Source organism: Nilaparvata lugens, chromosome 1 (assembly GCF_014356525.2).
Source record: "Nilaparvata lugens isolate BPH chromosome 1, ASM1435652v1, whole genome shotgun sequence".
NCBI classification, from domain to species: domain Eukaryota; kingdom Metazoa; phylum Arthropoda; class Insecta; order Hemiptera; family Delphacidae; genus Nilaparvata; species Nilaparvata lugens.
Genome location: NC_052504.1, coordinates 38,722,799 through 38,739,009, shown reverse-complemented (window position 1 = coordinate 38,739,009; position 16,211 = coordinate 38,722,799). Strand labels below are relative to the sequence as shown.

At 33.2% G+C, this 16,211-nt stretch overlaps 2 protein-coding genes across 6 annotated transcripts in view; one reads left to right on the top strand and one right to left on the bottom strand.

Moving 5' to 3' along the window:
• LOC111058609 (tensin-2) overlaps positions 1 to 16,211 on the top strand; it is a 433,706-nt gene that overhangs the window by 98,449 nt on the left and 319,046 nt on the right. The window lies entirely within an intron of this gene.
• On the bottom strand, positions 12,013 to 16,105 carry LOC111064620. 2 transcript variants are annotated; one of them, XM_022352380.2, is made up of 3 exons: positions 15,866 to 16,105; positions 14,715 to 15,026; positions 12,013 to 12,434 (listed from the first exon to the last, which is right to left on the bottom strand). In XM_022352380.2, exons 1-3 carry the CDS (start codon positions 15,957 to 15,959, stop codon positions 12,163 to 12,165), a joined length of 678 nt encoding a protein of 225 aa, XP_022208072.1. In that variant the 5' UTR covers positions 15,960 to 16,105; the 3' UTR covers positions 12,013 to 12,162. The 2 variants fall into 2 exon arrangements, with proteins under 2 accessions (XP_022208072.1, XP_039289050.1); XM_039433116.1 differs by having other exon boundaries at positions 14,715 to 15,031; positions 15,866 to 16,062.

Sequence of the window (16,211 nt, the reverse complement as noted above, 5' to 3'; positions counted from 1 at the left end):
AGTATTTGGATATGGAATATTTTAATAACATAGTTGTAGAAATACGACTCTCATAATTTTATATTCGTGTATATAAGTGTATGTTGAAATAGGAATGAGTGGAGTTTTATTTTAAATGATTTGTTACATCATCAAATCTAATTATTATTGATAGTCATTTGGTAATGAGAAACTCATATCTGTCAGGTGTGTTCACAGTATTCCATAATTCCTTTTTTCAATTCCATAATTCCTAATTCCTTGTAGCCTTCACAATCTGCACAACCAATCTATTCTCCTGCTTGACGTCCTCCACAGCCATTAAATTAATTTCAATGATGAACATTATATGTCAATAATGAGTACTTACATCGAAAATCCTGCGTCTGATAGGATATACATTGTATACTTTAATCGTTAATCACAAGAAGCTCTCGAATACTCGTATCAAGCGCGAAAAACAAATCCAGGTTTGAATTCAATTCCAAACACGGAATGATAGGTGACCAGTGAAGAGTGTAAGAATTTTATGACTTTTTACTCAGCAAAATACCTTATTATATTAGAGCTAACCCAAGATGTTGGACATTTCAATTCCCGTTGAGTGGGATTCGCTGATTATGAGCTCATTCTAGACGTTTTCTTGTTGCCAGGGCAAATTGCACGTGAGTGCTTCGACAGAATCCGGTTTCATTCTTCGAATATGACTGTATTAACAAGTGCATAATCTTGGGAACTTATCCGCGTGCTTAGTAAACGGGTGTGACGAACCTATTCAACTCGCAGTTATTGAACTTGTCTCTCGATTTTATTGGCATAACTCTAATACATCTCCTCTTGGCACAATCCGAACTGGCTGTCAAATGGCTCATTCGAATGCACATGCAGATGGTTCTTTCCAACGTTTAAGTGGTTTGAGAAACTCTCTCAGGTATCGATCTTCTCTTTATTTTCCCTTTCTTATTAGCAATTTTAGCCTACCCTACGAAAAAAGCTAATACCAGTCATTGGATATGTCGTCTCGATACGATAAATTGGATAAATACGTTAATTTATAACTGACTTGTCTCATCTCATTTACCAAAGTGCTAGATATCCTCTAATACAAGTTGTACTATTCATATCCACAAGTCCATTGAGGTTTCTATTTAAGAGATACTGAAGTACTATTCGAGTTCCCTATAACTATTATTATATGGACTGCAATCATGTGTATACTATGAATATTATTCTTTGTTTATTTCACACTGATGACAAGCAAATTCTCGTTGTTACGATTATATCCTGATATTGGAGTTGATCCCTTGTAACCATTACAACTATTCAACTATGAATTGTTTGCTCAAACGTGTTTCTTTGGTAGGCTATAGCATAACCTTTGTAACTAGAGTAATAGCTTTCCTCTTTCACATAGTCGTTTCAAGAACAGCTATAGAGTTTACTGGGAAGTCAAGGTCTTGTGTATCTATTGTTGCAAACAATTGAGAATATCAACGATATTTTATTGAACCAGGCTGCAATAGTAATTTGTTTCATATTGAATGAAAAAGACTAAGAAATTGTCAAAAAACCAAAGATTTTTGTCAGAAAATTCTGATAAAAGATTTGTTTAATAAATTCTGTTTAGTAAGATTTGGTCAGAAAACCACAAATCTGTGGTTTTTTGACAATATCTTGGTCTTTTTCATTTAATATGAATAATTACCACAATATCAACTTCTCAACTACACAAAAAGGAATTTATTTCACTTGGAATGATTCTAAAGTTTGAGTTCGAACAACTAGCTTTTTTAATTTCTTTATACTATTCTTTATTTTAAAGCGTGAAGATGCGAACACGGAACCAATGGGTCACGGTGTAGATTTTGGTTTAGATCGGTGCCATCAATCAGCTGGCAATTATAAGAAAATTTGAATGTCGTCGTGCTGAACGGCAATGGAAACTTCACCCTACTCACTTCCATGCTTCAAAAAATGTGTTTGTGTTAAGTTAATAAATGAGGCCGATCGTGAATTCGACGTATCCTCTATTCTGAAAGCTGAAACTGACCGTTCTGTACTCACTTATATCCCAGTCGATGATGGCAAAAAATAGGCATTATTTGTCGGAAATAATTAGTGAAAAGCTGAAACTTTGCTCAAAGCTACTTTGGTATAAGAGAAGTTTCCACACAAAAATCCTCGAACCTACCCCTCTTGCTTCCTCCCCCGCCCCTATTTGAAGCTAAAATGTCGACCTTTACTAGAAGCTCGATATCTCAGTAACCAATCATCTGATAGAGTTGAATTTTTTTATTAGGTTGTTAATATAATGGTCTATAATAAAGGTCCTATGCACTTTCACGATAAAGTTAAAAGTTATCCTGATATAAACAAAATCATCTAAAAAATTAATTTTTTTCAACTAGACTCATTTTTGTTTTTTAATTTACCTCTTTGTAAGCAATTCTATCGAAAAAAACTACGAATGAAAGTTTGAAATCTATTCTTTCTCAATTCAATGATATATAATTTTGCAAATAAAATATCGGAAATGTCGCTTTGGCAGGGCGAAATAGAACGCTATTAGTAGTACCATGGAGAAAGGATAACCGTAACTATTTGTTTGTCTCTGGTAGTACACACTAGTGTACTGCTTAGTTCTCAGGCGATTCTAGGACCGATTCTCTGGTGGATGGGTGGAGGGGGCTTGGTTATCCGGGGGGTTTGGGGGTATTCCCCGGAATTTTTTTTTAAAGAACCTAAAAAAGCGTTCTAGAGTGATATGTAGGTGGAAGACCTTGTTAGATTATTAGAATTTTGCCTATAGTCTTCAATCGAAAATACTCAAATTACCGTACCAAAGTAGGTAGTTGATGACCATTTGCAAATCTCATATTGTTCACTTTCTTGGTTAGGGCTACTTGTATTTACATCAAAATCAAAATTAAAGTATCAGTCGAAACATGTTGTGGATAATAAAAATATATATCAAAAAGGGTGGTAAGATTTTCAATTCTCAACCATCTAATATTATAATGATTGAGTAACATACAGATATTTCTAAAGAGCGAACTGGAATCTTCTAGAACCCTTCTTCGCGAATCTTCTTAGAGCCTATTGTAAAAGAGCCCTACATTTGAATCTCAATGTCACTACATAACTAACTCAAACCGATCAAAATAAAATGTATTTCGAGGTAAATTTGCGATTTGGTAGCAGTATGTACTCAGCTTCAGATGTGCTTCATATTAAAAAACAGGAAATAAAAATTTTGTAACAAGAAATTGAAATTCAACTAGTTCAGGAAAACTCCATCACAACTTGGATTCTCATGACAATGAACAATTCCAAAATATAATTTTGAGGTGGATTCATGGATTGACCAGGAGTAGTATTGATTATCTTGTCAATTGAAAAAAGATAAAAACGTTCAATTCCCAATTACAACAATAGATTATAAGTGGATTGCTATTCGAACCAGTGATGAAGTCTGCATTCGACAGGCTTTGATGAAAATTTACATGGATAATTATGGAGTTGCCATGTAATAGAATTGTCATCTTCATCCCCTCCCGTGGAGATTGTGAGTTCAATTTTTATATTTTTAATTTTCAATCACTATTTCAAAAAAATCTCTCTATCGTTTTTCGACAATCACTTTTAGTTATTAATTCTCCAAGTCCTCCTTTTATCTCTACTTTGGAATGTATTACAATTTTTCACAATTCTCTTAATACAGAGTAGCTTACATCAAGTCAAATTGCAAACTGTTCAATTGAATAAACATGAAAGAAAATACAATGTACTTTTTCAGCTTGATTCTTGTTAATGAAACGATCATTCACTGTAAAGATAATTCAAATCATTGGTTGAACATAGAAAGATATATTCATAAGATTTCCATATTTTGATGGTTTTCTGGATGCTCTGATGTTGGATTTCATAAATGATCGATTTTCATTCAGTATTGTTCTAAATGATGAAATCATCAAAATATTGCACTAGAAATTGCGTTCTTCAATCATTGAACTTTACTACTAATACTGTGATGAATTTTTTGAGTAAATGTCATGAAAGGAGAGAATTAACTAGAAAAATAATAATTACCCTTATAAAATAAAAGGTTTGCCAAACAAACAGTTAGCACCCGAGCGATAAAGCTTCCTTATCAACAGCTGAGTATAAGATAAGAGTACCGTTTTGTACTACGCATTTTTCAAAGAATTATTGATCAGATGTTTTGTAACAGCTCTGACACAGCTGACTGACTTAATATTATAAATGGCATGCCAGGTTTTGATGCAAGCTATAATATTATTTCTAAAATTAAGAACAATAGTTCAATAGAAAAAGGATAAAGAATTTCAATTAAAAAAATAAAATGTATGTATTATTGTTAAGATTATTTATTACTCACGAAATTACATTATAATGTTGAATGTTGTTGTAACGAACTAGGTCATAGCATGAATATTGTATCACTGATAAGAGCAGCAAAATTAAGTATAACAGTTTCGAATATAATAAGAATTTTATAGAAATATTAAATTATAAATTTATTGTTTCAACTGAGTCACATGGTGAATGAATCTCTTTGGCAAGCCTAAGCCAATCATATGTCATAGAAATGGCACCAAAAGGGATGATCGTTTGAAAGCATCATATATTAATCTGTTATCAACCAGCAAACTTGCCTTATCATATATGCTAGTGCATGTACACTGTATAGGGGAACTGTATCTAGAGAATTAAGCAATTTACAAAATTATACAAATTAAGTTATTATTGTAATCAAAGGAATTATATTTTACTGCTTGCCACTGACGTCATGCCTACGTCATAACCATTCTACCAATGGCGAATTTTCATGCAAATTAATTACACAGAGATTCTCAGAAAAAGGTTCTAGCCAAAGGCTTAGAAGAAGGCAAGACACTTCCCTTTTAAAATCCTCACCGTTAAGACCATGTTGAAAAGTTACCAAAGACCTATTAGTGAAGTTTTGTTCGATTTTTGTATTTTTTATCTGTGAGCCAATATCTTAGGCTAATTTATCTATTATTTTGTGAATTTATTCATCAATTGATTATTCTAGAAATTCTAATTTAATTATTCCCTAATTGATTGGTGAAGGAAGTATTTAATTAAAATTCTACACGTGCTAAGACCGAAGCCTGGACCAGCCACCGATCATACCAAATTTGATCTAAAGGAACCACGACCGCCAAGAGCATTCACGTGAGTTTTATATTTTGTGGCCCCAATCTTCGCTTCGAAAGAAAATACAGTGCAGAAAAATATAAAATTTTCTTCGTTAAAGTAATGGCCACGCCGACAAGCGCTTATAACCATTAAGATCCTAGATTTTATCTGGTATAGAATTTATAAGAACTTGTAGTTGATCATGTAGCGTATCCTCCGCTGCCAGAACCACGACCTTGAGTAATTTTGAAAAATCTTTTATAATTTGTTTTCATTATTTTTTAAAAACTATTAAATTTATCAATTATAAAATTCTGTTGGATCATGCATGGTATCATGCGAGCACAAGCAAATTTCTAGTTATTTTGTCGATGTTAAACTACTTTCAATCTGTAATCCAAGCTTTAAATATGCACTGTCAAATCATATATTTTATTATATTATATTTCCACTTTGTCAATTCGTCTTCTGAGTTCGATTATTTCTTAAACCTGTCAATTATTGTGTCTGACACGTTCTATATTATCAAGAACCGATCAAGTACGATCATTGAAATAATTGATTCAACCTGGATATTGGAACAGATCTAAGTGGATGTAGTGTGTGGAGTCAGATCGAGATTACCTATTCTCTGTCCTTACCTGCTCATATATCAGCTTTTATCTGTTACCAACTTCGGCTTGGGAGCGAATTTTTCGACCGTATGGCAGATGCAGCTGGAGATAATATAATTTCCTACAATAGAGCATAAAGCCCGACAAGACTCTGTTCTCGAAGTATATTCCGAACGATCTCTGGTCCTTAGTACTCTATCTTAATCCTTCGGAACTTATTAGAGACGCAGTCCCGTAGATTATCTACATCGGGATTTTTGCTCGACCTGTATGATTTTATATGCTGTTTCATCACAGGTAATAGTTTTAAGATATCTGTATTCAGTGTTTAGCGACCGCTACACTACCTCTGAAAATTTGTTTATTATACAATCAGTCATAAGAAGAATCAAGGGTGAGCGAGTGTTTATGCTTCGCGCGATTCAGACGATTGTATCGAATCTTGTAGTGACTCAATCAGTCTGGTGTTCACTTAGCGTCCACGCACGCATTTTCAAATTCCTAACCTCAATACTGGTGACTCAGTACAAGATTCGTTATACGTGTGTCGACCTAACCTTGGAAGCGATAGTAATTCCCCAAGAAGAGCTTCACATTACTTTAATACATGCATTCGAAGATATAGGCTATACATTATTATTATCGTGCTCTATATCGAAGACATAATTTTCAATATTAGAAAGGTGATTTGTCCGTTTTACTTGTTCAAATTGGCCTACTTGAAGTATTATTATCCAGTAACACAGGCTAGTACTGTCATTTAGTGAATACAATGACTATAATTTCTTTCAATGACTACTACACTGCACATACGGGACTATAATATTGGAATGAATAATGTTCAAATGCACAAGCAAAGTTTTGGAATTGAATTCCATTCCTCTGTGTGTGGATAATTTGCAATCACCTTCAAGTGATAAACTATGCAGAATGATTGCAACTCCGTTTATGTTCAACAAGAGTTAAGCAATGTAGAAGTTCAATGTCTTTCTTTCACTTTCGAACAGGTCTCACACTGAAACAATGGACTGTTGGTATGCAACTGTGAACGTTGCAAGGATTATGACTCATTAGGGACTACGAGTTTGTTCAGATTCAACATGAATGTTGAGACTTACTGCTTCAACATAAAACTTGGAATAATCCGCATAAGATACTTATCTACTTACTAGACAATGTTTTGCATCAATTGATGCACCAAGGTGAAATCGAAGTACAAATAGGATGATTTTTAGTTGTATAATTTCAGTGAGAATCTTGAAATAAGTATGTCATTCCATCTGTTGATATTCCCCATTCCAACCATATTCAATTTTCTAATTTCAACTTGAAATGTGACTTTTCATTATTCCAATAGTATTTCCCAATGGAATACAATTTCCAGGGGAAGAATCCGATCAAGAATAAAGTCAGAAGTAAAAGTTAGAGTAAAAAGTTAGAGTATCAGACAAAATAATTCTTAATACATACCAATATACCAACCAAGTAAAACATGTAAAGGGAATTTGAAAATGCAATTTACACTTAAGCTCTTCAATTGAATTCGTTTGAGTACAATGTGATAGAATCAATTTTTAGAGTGAACAATGGATGGAATCCGATAAAGATTCACTTCGAAATAAATATTCTTCTCTCTAGTACGATTAGGTGTCTTGAAAATATCATCCTCTTCTTGATAAAAATATATTGAGTTGTCAAGATGTTTCAAACCTTATTTAATTCAACACTATGTTCTTCTGCATGATATTCATATGCGAATGATAATAATATCATTTAATACTTCATTCTGATAAGGTTACTTTGAAAAAACTCTCGGTTCGGGAGTTTACACAGACAATATCAGAGAGAATGTAACTAGCATTTTATTTTATTCTCTCCTTCCTTGATAATATTTCAATAGGCATCAGAAAGTCTCAGATATTCACGAGGCAATTATCTTCATTCATGATCCTTTATAATTGGAGCAAAACTATTAACGCTTTTTAGAGTTCTTGAAGGCTTATATGTTGGTACTTCAAGTAGGTTGTTTGTTCATTCATCTTTTTGAAACGATAGCTGCACATTGTTCAATGTAAGCCGGAATTTATCACTTTCTCTCAGCATTCATCGCTGGAGACAACCTCCATTCTGATGTGCCTCATATGAAAACTTCAGCTCTCAAGTATCAAATTACAAGGGATTTTTTCTTTTCAAGTCACCACAAACAATTCACGGATGTATGACGCTTAAAATGCTTGAGGGCTTCTTTTTCATTAGGATGGAATCTCTCTCTTTTCGTATTGTCATCATCCACTTTGGGCAGATAGGCCTAAGCCTAAAATGAAACTTTAGTTCTTACGAGAAATTCATTCTTTTCAAAGCACGAAGCTTGAATAAGGGTTATTAATAATTTCCCTGTGTCGTAGTCAGTGAATTCGAAATGGAAGTATTGATTTTTCACAGTGCTTTCAACTTTCAAATCTATCTTGTGAAATACACTCCAGGACCACACAATTTGAACACTGTAATCCACTCTCTTCTTTGTTAACCCACTTGTAGGAGAGAAAATGGTCCGCAGTATTGTATTTCATTGATAAGCTCATCAAATAGTTCTCGATGAAAATTCTAAGAGATTTTTCCTATTGTTTATCAATAAATTATCCATTTTTAAATCAGAGTGGATAATTATTGTTCAAATGTGTCTGTTGACTGTTTTTTCAACTAGATATTTTTGAACATAGACAAGCATTGACTCCATAATGCTCGGTCCTATTGGCCTTACAGTCTTATTATCAAGTATTAACAGTCCACTATACAAGTGATAGGGATATCCCAGAGAAATTCTAGAAAACGCAAAGACGTTTTTCAAATTGGTGTTATCATGAATCTTACAATAAAAGTATCTACTCATGTGATTATCTCTCAGTGAATATTGTTCACAATGCATGAATTCATAGTAAAATTCACGATGGAAAAACTCTTTCATCCTAATTTTACATGAACAAGACTTCATCAACATGACAGTACTTTATCAACAAACGCAAATTGGAGAGACGGGTGATGGTGGCACCATCTCTGAGTGTTATTGTTAAATTTCAAGCAGTAAAAAAGTTTGTCTGCTTTATGTGCATGCATGTAGTAATGTCAGCACAGGCAGGTAATTTTTTTCTGTTTCTCAATTATTCTTTTCTAGATTATTATGACAAAAAATACTTGGACGTGAATGTCTTTTGGAGTGCTCGAATGAAATTCTAGTCTTGGCTAACGCCTCTACTAGAAACATCATTCTCGCCTGCAAAAGGCCCCTTCCCGTCCTTGTGACTTAAGAAAGTATTACGAGAAAAACTTGAATAACAGAACAAGGCTAAATATAGGCTACACAGAAACCAATACTGTCATGTCTTTAGCTGGTACATAGGCCTACCAGTGACCATCAAGTTAAAAAGTAAAGTTCAAATAGCTGACTGCTGATTCTCCGATAGTCATCAGATTCATGATCGAAAACCGAACAAGATGGAAGTAGCTCTGATAAAATGGAATAGTTCGTCCGCAAACGTAGTCTTCTAAAAACGATAAGAACGCGGAAGAGATTAGCTCTACCCCAACAAGCAACAAAAGCGACTGTGCTCTTCTCTCCTCCTTCCTACCCAATCCCAGATTATTTCGCCTCTATCGCAACGTCATGAGAAGAGTATTCTCAACTTCAGGGAAAGTATCATCCAGAACAGACGTTCTTATCTCTCTGATTGGTTGTGAATCGGAAAATGATGTCTCAGAATGTTGACTCTGCTTTTTGTTAGATACAATGTTAAATTGTTAATAGCTATTCCTCAGGATATATTATATTAATTATTATCATAATATACAAAAATTAGAATAGTTATCATTTGAGAGATATTTTAAGATCTTTATTTGGGTATTTCATCCGATACTATTTTCTCTGAGGTCAACAAAATTGTTCATCAACGAATTACAGATTCGCTTTACTTGAATAATACCACACTTCTCTTGTAAATTTTTGCTTTCATTTTCATATCATCATAATCTCATTTCAGTATAATACCAAAATGTTCAGGCAGGACCTCCTAAATACATGAGCATACAAACAAGATGGCCGCCGTAGGTGGTTGACTAGTTTACTGCCATCAGATAGGTTTCAGCTCTCTCTAATAACTCATTACTGTTCAAAATCATTTTTAAGAATTTAAATAAGGTTCTCATTGAAGAAGTAATTATATGATAGGGTAACTAGACTTTATTTATTCTCAAGCACATAGCATTCAAGTGCATTCTCTTGCATTCATCTTGAATTCACATGCACATAGCTTATAATAATTATCGTTACTGTATTTTATTCTAGCCTAAGAATTCAATGTTCTCAATTTTCGCGACTTTGCTTGCTTGGGCAACTGATTATTATTCTTCATGTTGCAGTAATTGTTTGGAAATATATTGCCCAATACCTTTACACACGATTTAATTATATTTAAGAAGGCTGATTTGGGAAAATTGTAGGGAAGGCACCATCACATAGTTTTACTTTTTTTCTTGGAGCAGTCACATAAGAACCATCTTCACACAAAAACTTGTCTTCTTTAATAATGTCTGATGCTCTAAAATGATTGATACACACATCCGAATTGTTAGTGACTTTATAATCTTTCCTACGGATACACCTTGTCCACTTTTTCCTCAGCTTATCTTTGGGAAAAGTAAAAATATTGTCACTAACAGGGTTTTTTTTAAAATAGTTCGATTTACACCCAGGGACAACAGAATTTCTAGGCATGTTCAATATTGAAACTGTTCATACTCGTAACATATTCTCGTTTTACAATATTCTGGTGTAGCTAGTGAATAAGTGAATCAAGAGCCATATGCCATCATTACGCTAAACCACGTCCACTTGTGTTTCATAATGTGTTTCATACGGGGTTTAAACGAACCGCTGAAATTTCTCCGTTTAAACCGAGTATCTGCATACGGGCCTTATTTGACTGATTCAAGATGATATGGATTCTAAACTGAAAACAAATAAAACTAACACCAACGAAAACGATAACTCAATTATAACAAAGCGATCAGAAAAGCATGGAGATCAACAGGTTTTCATTAGCAAATAATTTTGAAGATAGTCTTTTTCCTTTAGGGCTACTTTTAATATAAATGAAAATAAAAATCTCAGCACCCTTTTAAATTTTTCCACAACATGTCTCGGACATTAAAATGACATTGGACTCGAAAATGGCATTAATGTCAGAAACATCTTGTGAAAAAATAATTGAAAAGGGTACCGTACTGGGATTTTTATTTTTATTCATATTTAAATTTTGAAGATACATAGACCTCCATGAGATCATTATTATTCTAATATACCATTATCTCTCTATTTATTATAATATTATTATAATAATCTTTATATTATTAATACTCAAGAAACGTGCTATTCTTCCACTGATGATTTGCATTATTGTATAATATTATAGATGATAGAGCTGCTCTGTTATAAGGAATGTAAACATTAAAATTAATTTGATTCTGCACGACATGAATGCATTCCGGAACTACTATGTAGAACAAACCATAACATGGTCATACATGCAAAATTCTTGTACTATATACAAATGTCATTGCAATGCAATTCCATCTGAATGAAACACTGACTATTCAGCGATCTGTAGTTGGAAAGATGATAATGTGGATGGATTATTATCATTGAGACTGTGACATTTGTGATTGTAGTTGAGCGACCACATTGGAGCGTTAATTATGCTTGATGCTTGCTGGATGAAGACCACAAAATTGATTTACGTGATGTCCCTACCGATTTGGTACAGATCTCTTACTGCTACTTCTCTATGATCAAAGATATGGTGCTAAGACATTTGATTCTTTAAGTTGGTATGCCCCACCCCGTACCATACTACAAACTCTATGTAATGAGATAAATAGTATGGTATGCAAATGTTATCATTTTTAGTTTCTTGGATTCGATCGTAAATTAACTATTTACTATACTGTATAGAGAGAATCCTAAACGAAGAATCCTATTCTTCACGGTTTATTGGTTTATGAAAGCTCTGTAATTCACATAAGAATCATGATTCATCTTCCATTCGGAAAGACGAGATTGCTTTGCTAGAATATTGGTATGTAAAACGTAGGCAAACTCTATTGAATGAAAAATGATAAAAAGGCCATCTCTATCAAACTCGTCTTGTGCTATAAAATTGAACTTCTGCCATGAAGCTTCATGTTCAGGTTGTTAAATATTTTATTTTCTCGATACATACGTTTTCCAACAAAAACCGCATATTTTTCAAGGAATTTACTGATAAAGTACAAAAGTACATCAAATACTCCACATAACTTTCCATGGATTCATGTTATGAAAGATTGATAGATTTCATTTTACACTTTTTCCACTCTTCTTCACAGTTTTAGGAGTCTTATCTCTTTTTGATGACGCGGTTGACTTATCTTTGACAGCTGATCGGGCTCGTTCAATGGGCATATGGTCGTATCTACCAATCAACAGTAGTGACGAATTTGCAGCTTCTTCTGTTTTATCGAACATCTTATTCTTGTTTGAAGTCACACCAAGAATTATTTCTTCATCGGTTTTGTCAACTGTATACAAATGTAATCCAAAATCCATCTTACTTTTGTTTCTTCTACCTGGAAAAATTGATATGTTAGAATCTCATTCGATTTGAAGCTCTATTGAGTGACTTTACTGAGAAGTATTACTATCATACCAATTAGCTTTACGCTATATTTGCTATTATGCTGGGTTGATTCAAGCGAGCTGTTTTCATCTTGGTCACCTGTAGGCCTATCGGTGCTTCTCCTTCAGCACTAGACTTCGATAAAACATAATAATATCGGGGCACTGAGCTTCACTCGTTATCTTTATTAAATTTATTGATAAACAGAACACAATTCTCTAAAATTATCGTGTTTATATTTCACAGCTGGCTATACATCATCTTCGAGGATACGATATTTTGATTTTTCACAGACTCACTTGCTCACTCACTTTTTTACTATCCACAGACGACGAAAGTCTCAGCTGTTTCAGTCAAGGATGAATTATCCTTTTAATGTCGTTCAGCGAGTTTTCCCAAGGATGAGACCTAGTGCAATCTGATTTTCATATCGTAAACCTACTATGTTCCAAATTTCGTGAAAATCGTTAAAGCCGTTTTCGAGATCCGTTTAACATAAATAACCAGATAACCAGATATAAAAATATAAACAGACATACAGCTCGCTTGATATAATAGGAATATCGGGGGACCGAGCTTTGCTCTGGAGTGTAAAAGCATAGAAAATTTGTAAAGAAAGATTGAATAATTCATAGTTAATATTTGTTTATTCATTTTCTCAGTCATACAATTATTTTTACAGTTATGAGGAGGTACAGCAGGCTTATGCCCAAAACTGTTCCTTTTCAAATTTATACTATCCAAAATCAAAATCTAGTTTAAGCTACTATCACTCATCAAAATAACAATTTATTCACACTTCAAAAAGCAAACACATCATCAATTACAAATAGATATATTATGAATTCGATTGACTATGATTTACTATGTTTGCTACAATACTTGTTAATATACTATGTACTATTTACACTAACAGCATCTGGTTACTATTTTACTATTTTGGACTTTCTGAAGTAAACATGTTTTCTAAAAAATATAAATAAACAAACATAAGTTTCTCTTGCTGAATTTTTCTTCTCGTGAGATCAGCTGGATGATCCCACACACATGCACTCGTTCGCTCTCTTTCATTACGGTACCGACAGACGACAAACACATCATCAATTACAAATAGATATATTATGAATTCGATTTACTATGTTTGCTACAATATTTGTTAATATACTATGTACTATTCTACACTAACAGCATCCAGTTACTATTTTATTATTTTGAACTTTCTGAAGTAAACATGTTTTCTATAAAAATAGAAATAATCGAAAATAAGTTTCTCTTGCTGAATTTTTCTTCTCGTGAGATCAGCTGGATGATCCCACACACATGCACTCGTTCACTCTCTTCCATTACGGTATCGACAGACGACAAAATTTCCAGCTGTTTTTCCAAGGAAGTATTTATCCTTTTAATGTCATTCAGCGAGTTATCCAAGGGTTGAGACCTAGTGCAATCGAATCTCCATATCATAAACCTACTTTGTTCCAAATTTCGTGAGAATCGTTAGAGCCGTTTTCGAGATCCGTTGAACATAAATATATAACCATATAACCACATAACCAGATAACCACACATAATCATTATACATACATATATACAGGAATTGCTCGCTTAATACAATATGATATACCATATTACGCCGTTTTGGGCGTAAGCCTGTGGTACTTTTCTCTAAGTTGTGTAATTCTGAATGATTAAATGAATGAATACTTGAGATAGTTGATTGATCCCACCATCTGTAGCAGCCCACTAATAGGCAATCTCCAATTTCAGATCTGACAATTTCAGATCATTTTTCGTGGTTGAAAGTGCATTTTACTACTCATTTCTCCATACTCAATTTGTGATACATTGAGGAACAATATCCTTGAAGCACGACAGGACCGACTGAAGGTTTCTGATCCTATTTCAAATAATCTTAGCTCTAATCATACTTTTCTATGTATAATATTTTGTTAATAAACTAGCCTGCCTAGTTTCCCAGAAACTGGATTTGAAAGAGGTCTATTTTATAGTTATGGTAGACCAAATCTATAATTGAGACATAGATTTTTCAAGAAATAGGGTTCTTCTTTTGTGATGAGTGAATTATTGTGTGCTCTTCCCGTTACTGATGATCGGTTTGATATCATCATGATAAAAAATGATTGCTTTAAAAATTCATGAATTTTCTGTATAGGAAAATTTCAATTTCAATAATTATTATACTCTGAAGCTGATGTAATACATCACTCACCAGCTGTCATATCCCTGACTATGAATAACCTTCTATTGAAGTTTGAAGCCGTTTGTAGGAATAGAGACAATGTTATGTGGTTGAAAATTGGCAAGATAGAGTTGAGTTTGTTCTGCCAGTAGATTCTACAGTTGTTATCCACGTGTATTTTAGATCTTTCGAGTGCATTGTACAAGTCACCAATCACTGGCCTTTTGTAGCATTCAATTGAAAGATTTATTGAAATCACTCTCCGAGGACAATCAATACCTTTCAATAGTTCTAGCACTTCAATCTTCTCGCCACATTCTTCAGAATCCAAATTTGATCTATCTGTTCTAGGCAGAATGTGGAAATTTTCATCAATCAATTACTGTATCTCTGTATGAATATTGAAAATTTTACCTACATTAATCTGAAATCAAGAAAGTGAATCATTTGGCATGAATAACTTGAAAACTAAGACTATGAGGATGAGGCAGCTAAATTTTATTCATTTCCCTGAGAAATTGAAAAGAAATACAGTACTAGGTACACAACTTCATGGGTAGTTCTTGAATATAAATTTCTCAATATTAGTCGATGAGTTAGTATTATTGAGAGATATGTTTGATTAGTTGAGTGATGGCACCCAACTATTAAGGAAAAATGATTTATATTTTTTGCGATTTTTGAGTGTTGCAAGGTAACATTGGATCATGTAAGTAAAACGAGTTTTTCTGTTCCTTTTAGTGCTCAAATGACTATTTATGCAGCATTGATAGTTGATGCCTATAAAGCTGCGTTTACACCAAAGTTATTAACAAAATGTTGACTTAATTATTATAGATTGTATTAGATTGAACGGAACTTGACTAACACATAAGTTCATCATGTATATGATAAAATATAATATGTTCAATCTAATAGAATCTATAAGAATTAAGTTATTAACATTTTGTTAATAGCTTTGGTGTAAACGCAGTTCAGAATATTGAACAATTGAAATATTTTTATTTGTTTAATACAGCAATAGGCTTACTGCCCTCTCATAAATCAATCCGGAATGTCAAGTAAAATGAAAAAAATATTTAATATCAGTAAGCGTATTATTATCTCTGACGTTACTACTTGATATTATGTCAACATGATAATAAAATTATTGAGATATTTCCTCGAAAGGTAGGCTTTACCTGTAATCGTCAGACATTCACTAACCGAAGAACCGAAACTTCCACGATTTGAATTAGCTGGGGATGGTTTAAAACTGAAGGAAGACTGCGACATGATGACAAAGAATAAAAACTCAACCAAAATATTCTGTGTTACATAGATTCCTCAAATACGTAGAATAAAGGCCAACGAGGATATAGCAAAAACTTTTACAAACAGAAATTATCATAAGAGAGTTTTTTCCATAGGTTACAGCTGACTAACATGAAGATGGTTTCATTTCCATCCACATGATTATGATAATCAATATCAGGAGCTTCTATATAAAATATTACCTAAGTAGAAATTCAATATCAGGAGCTTCTA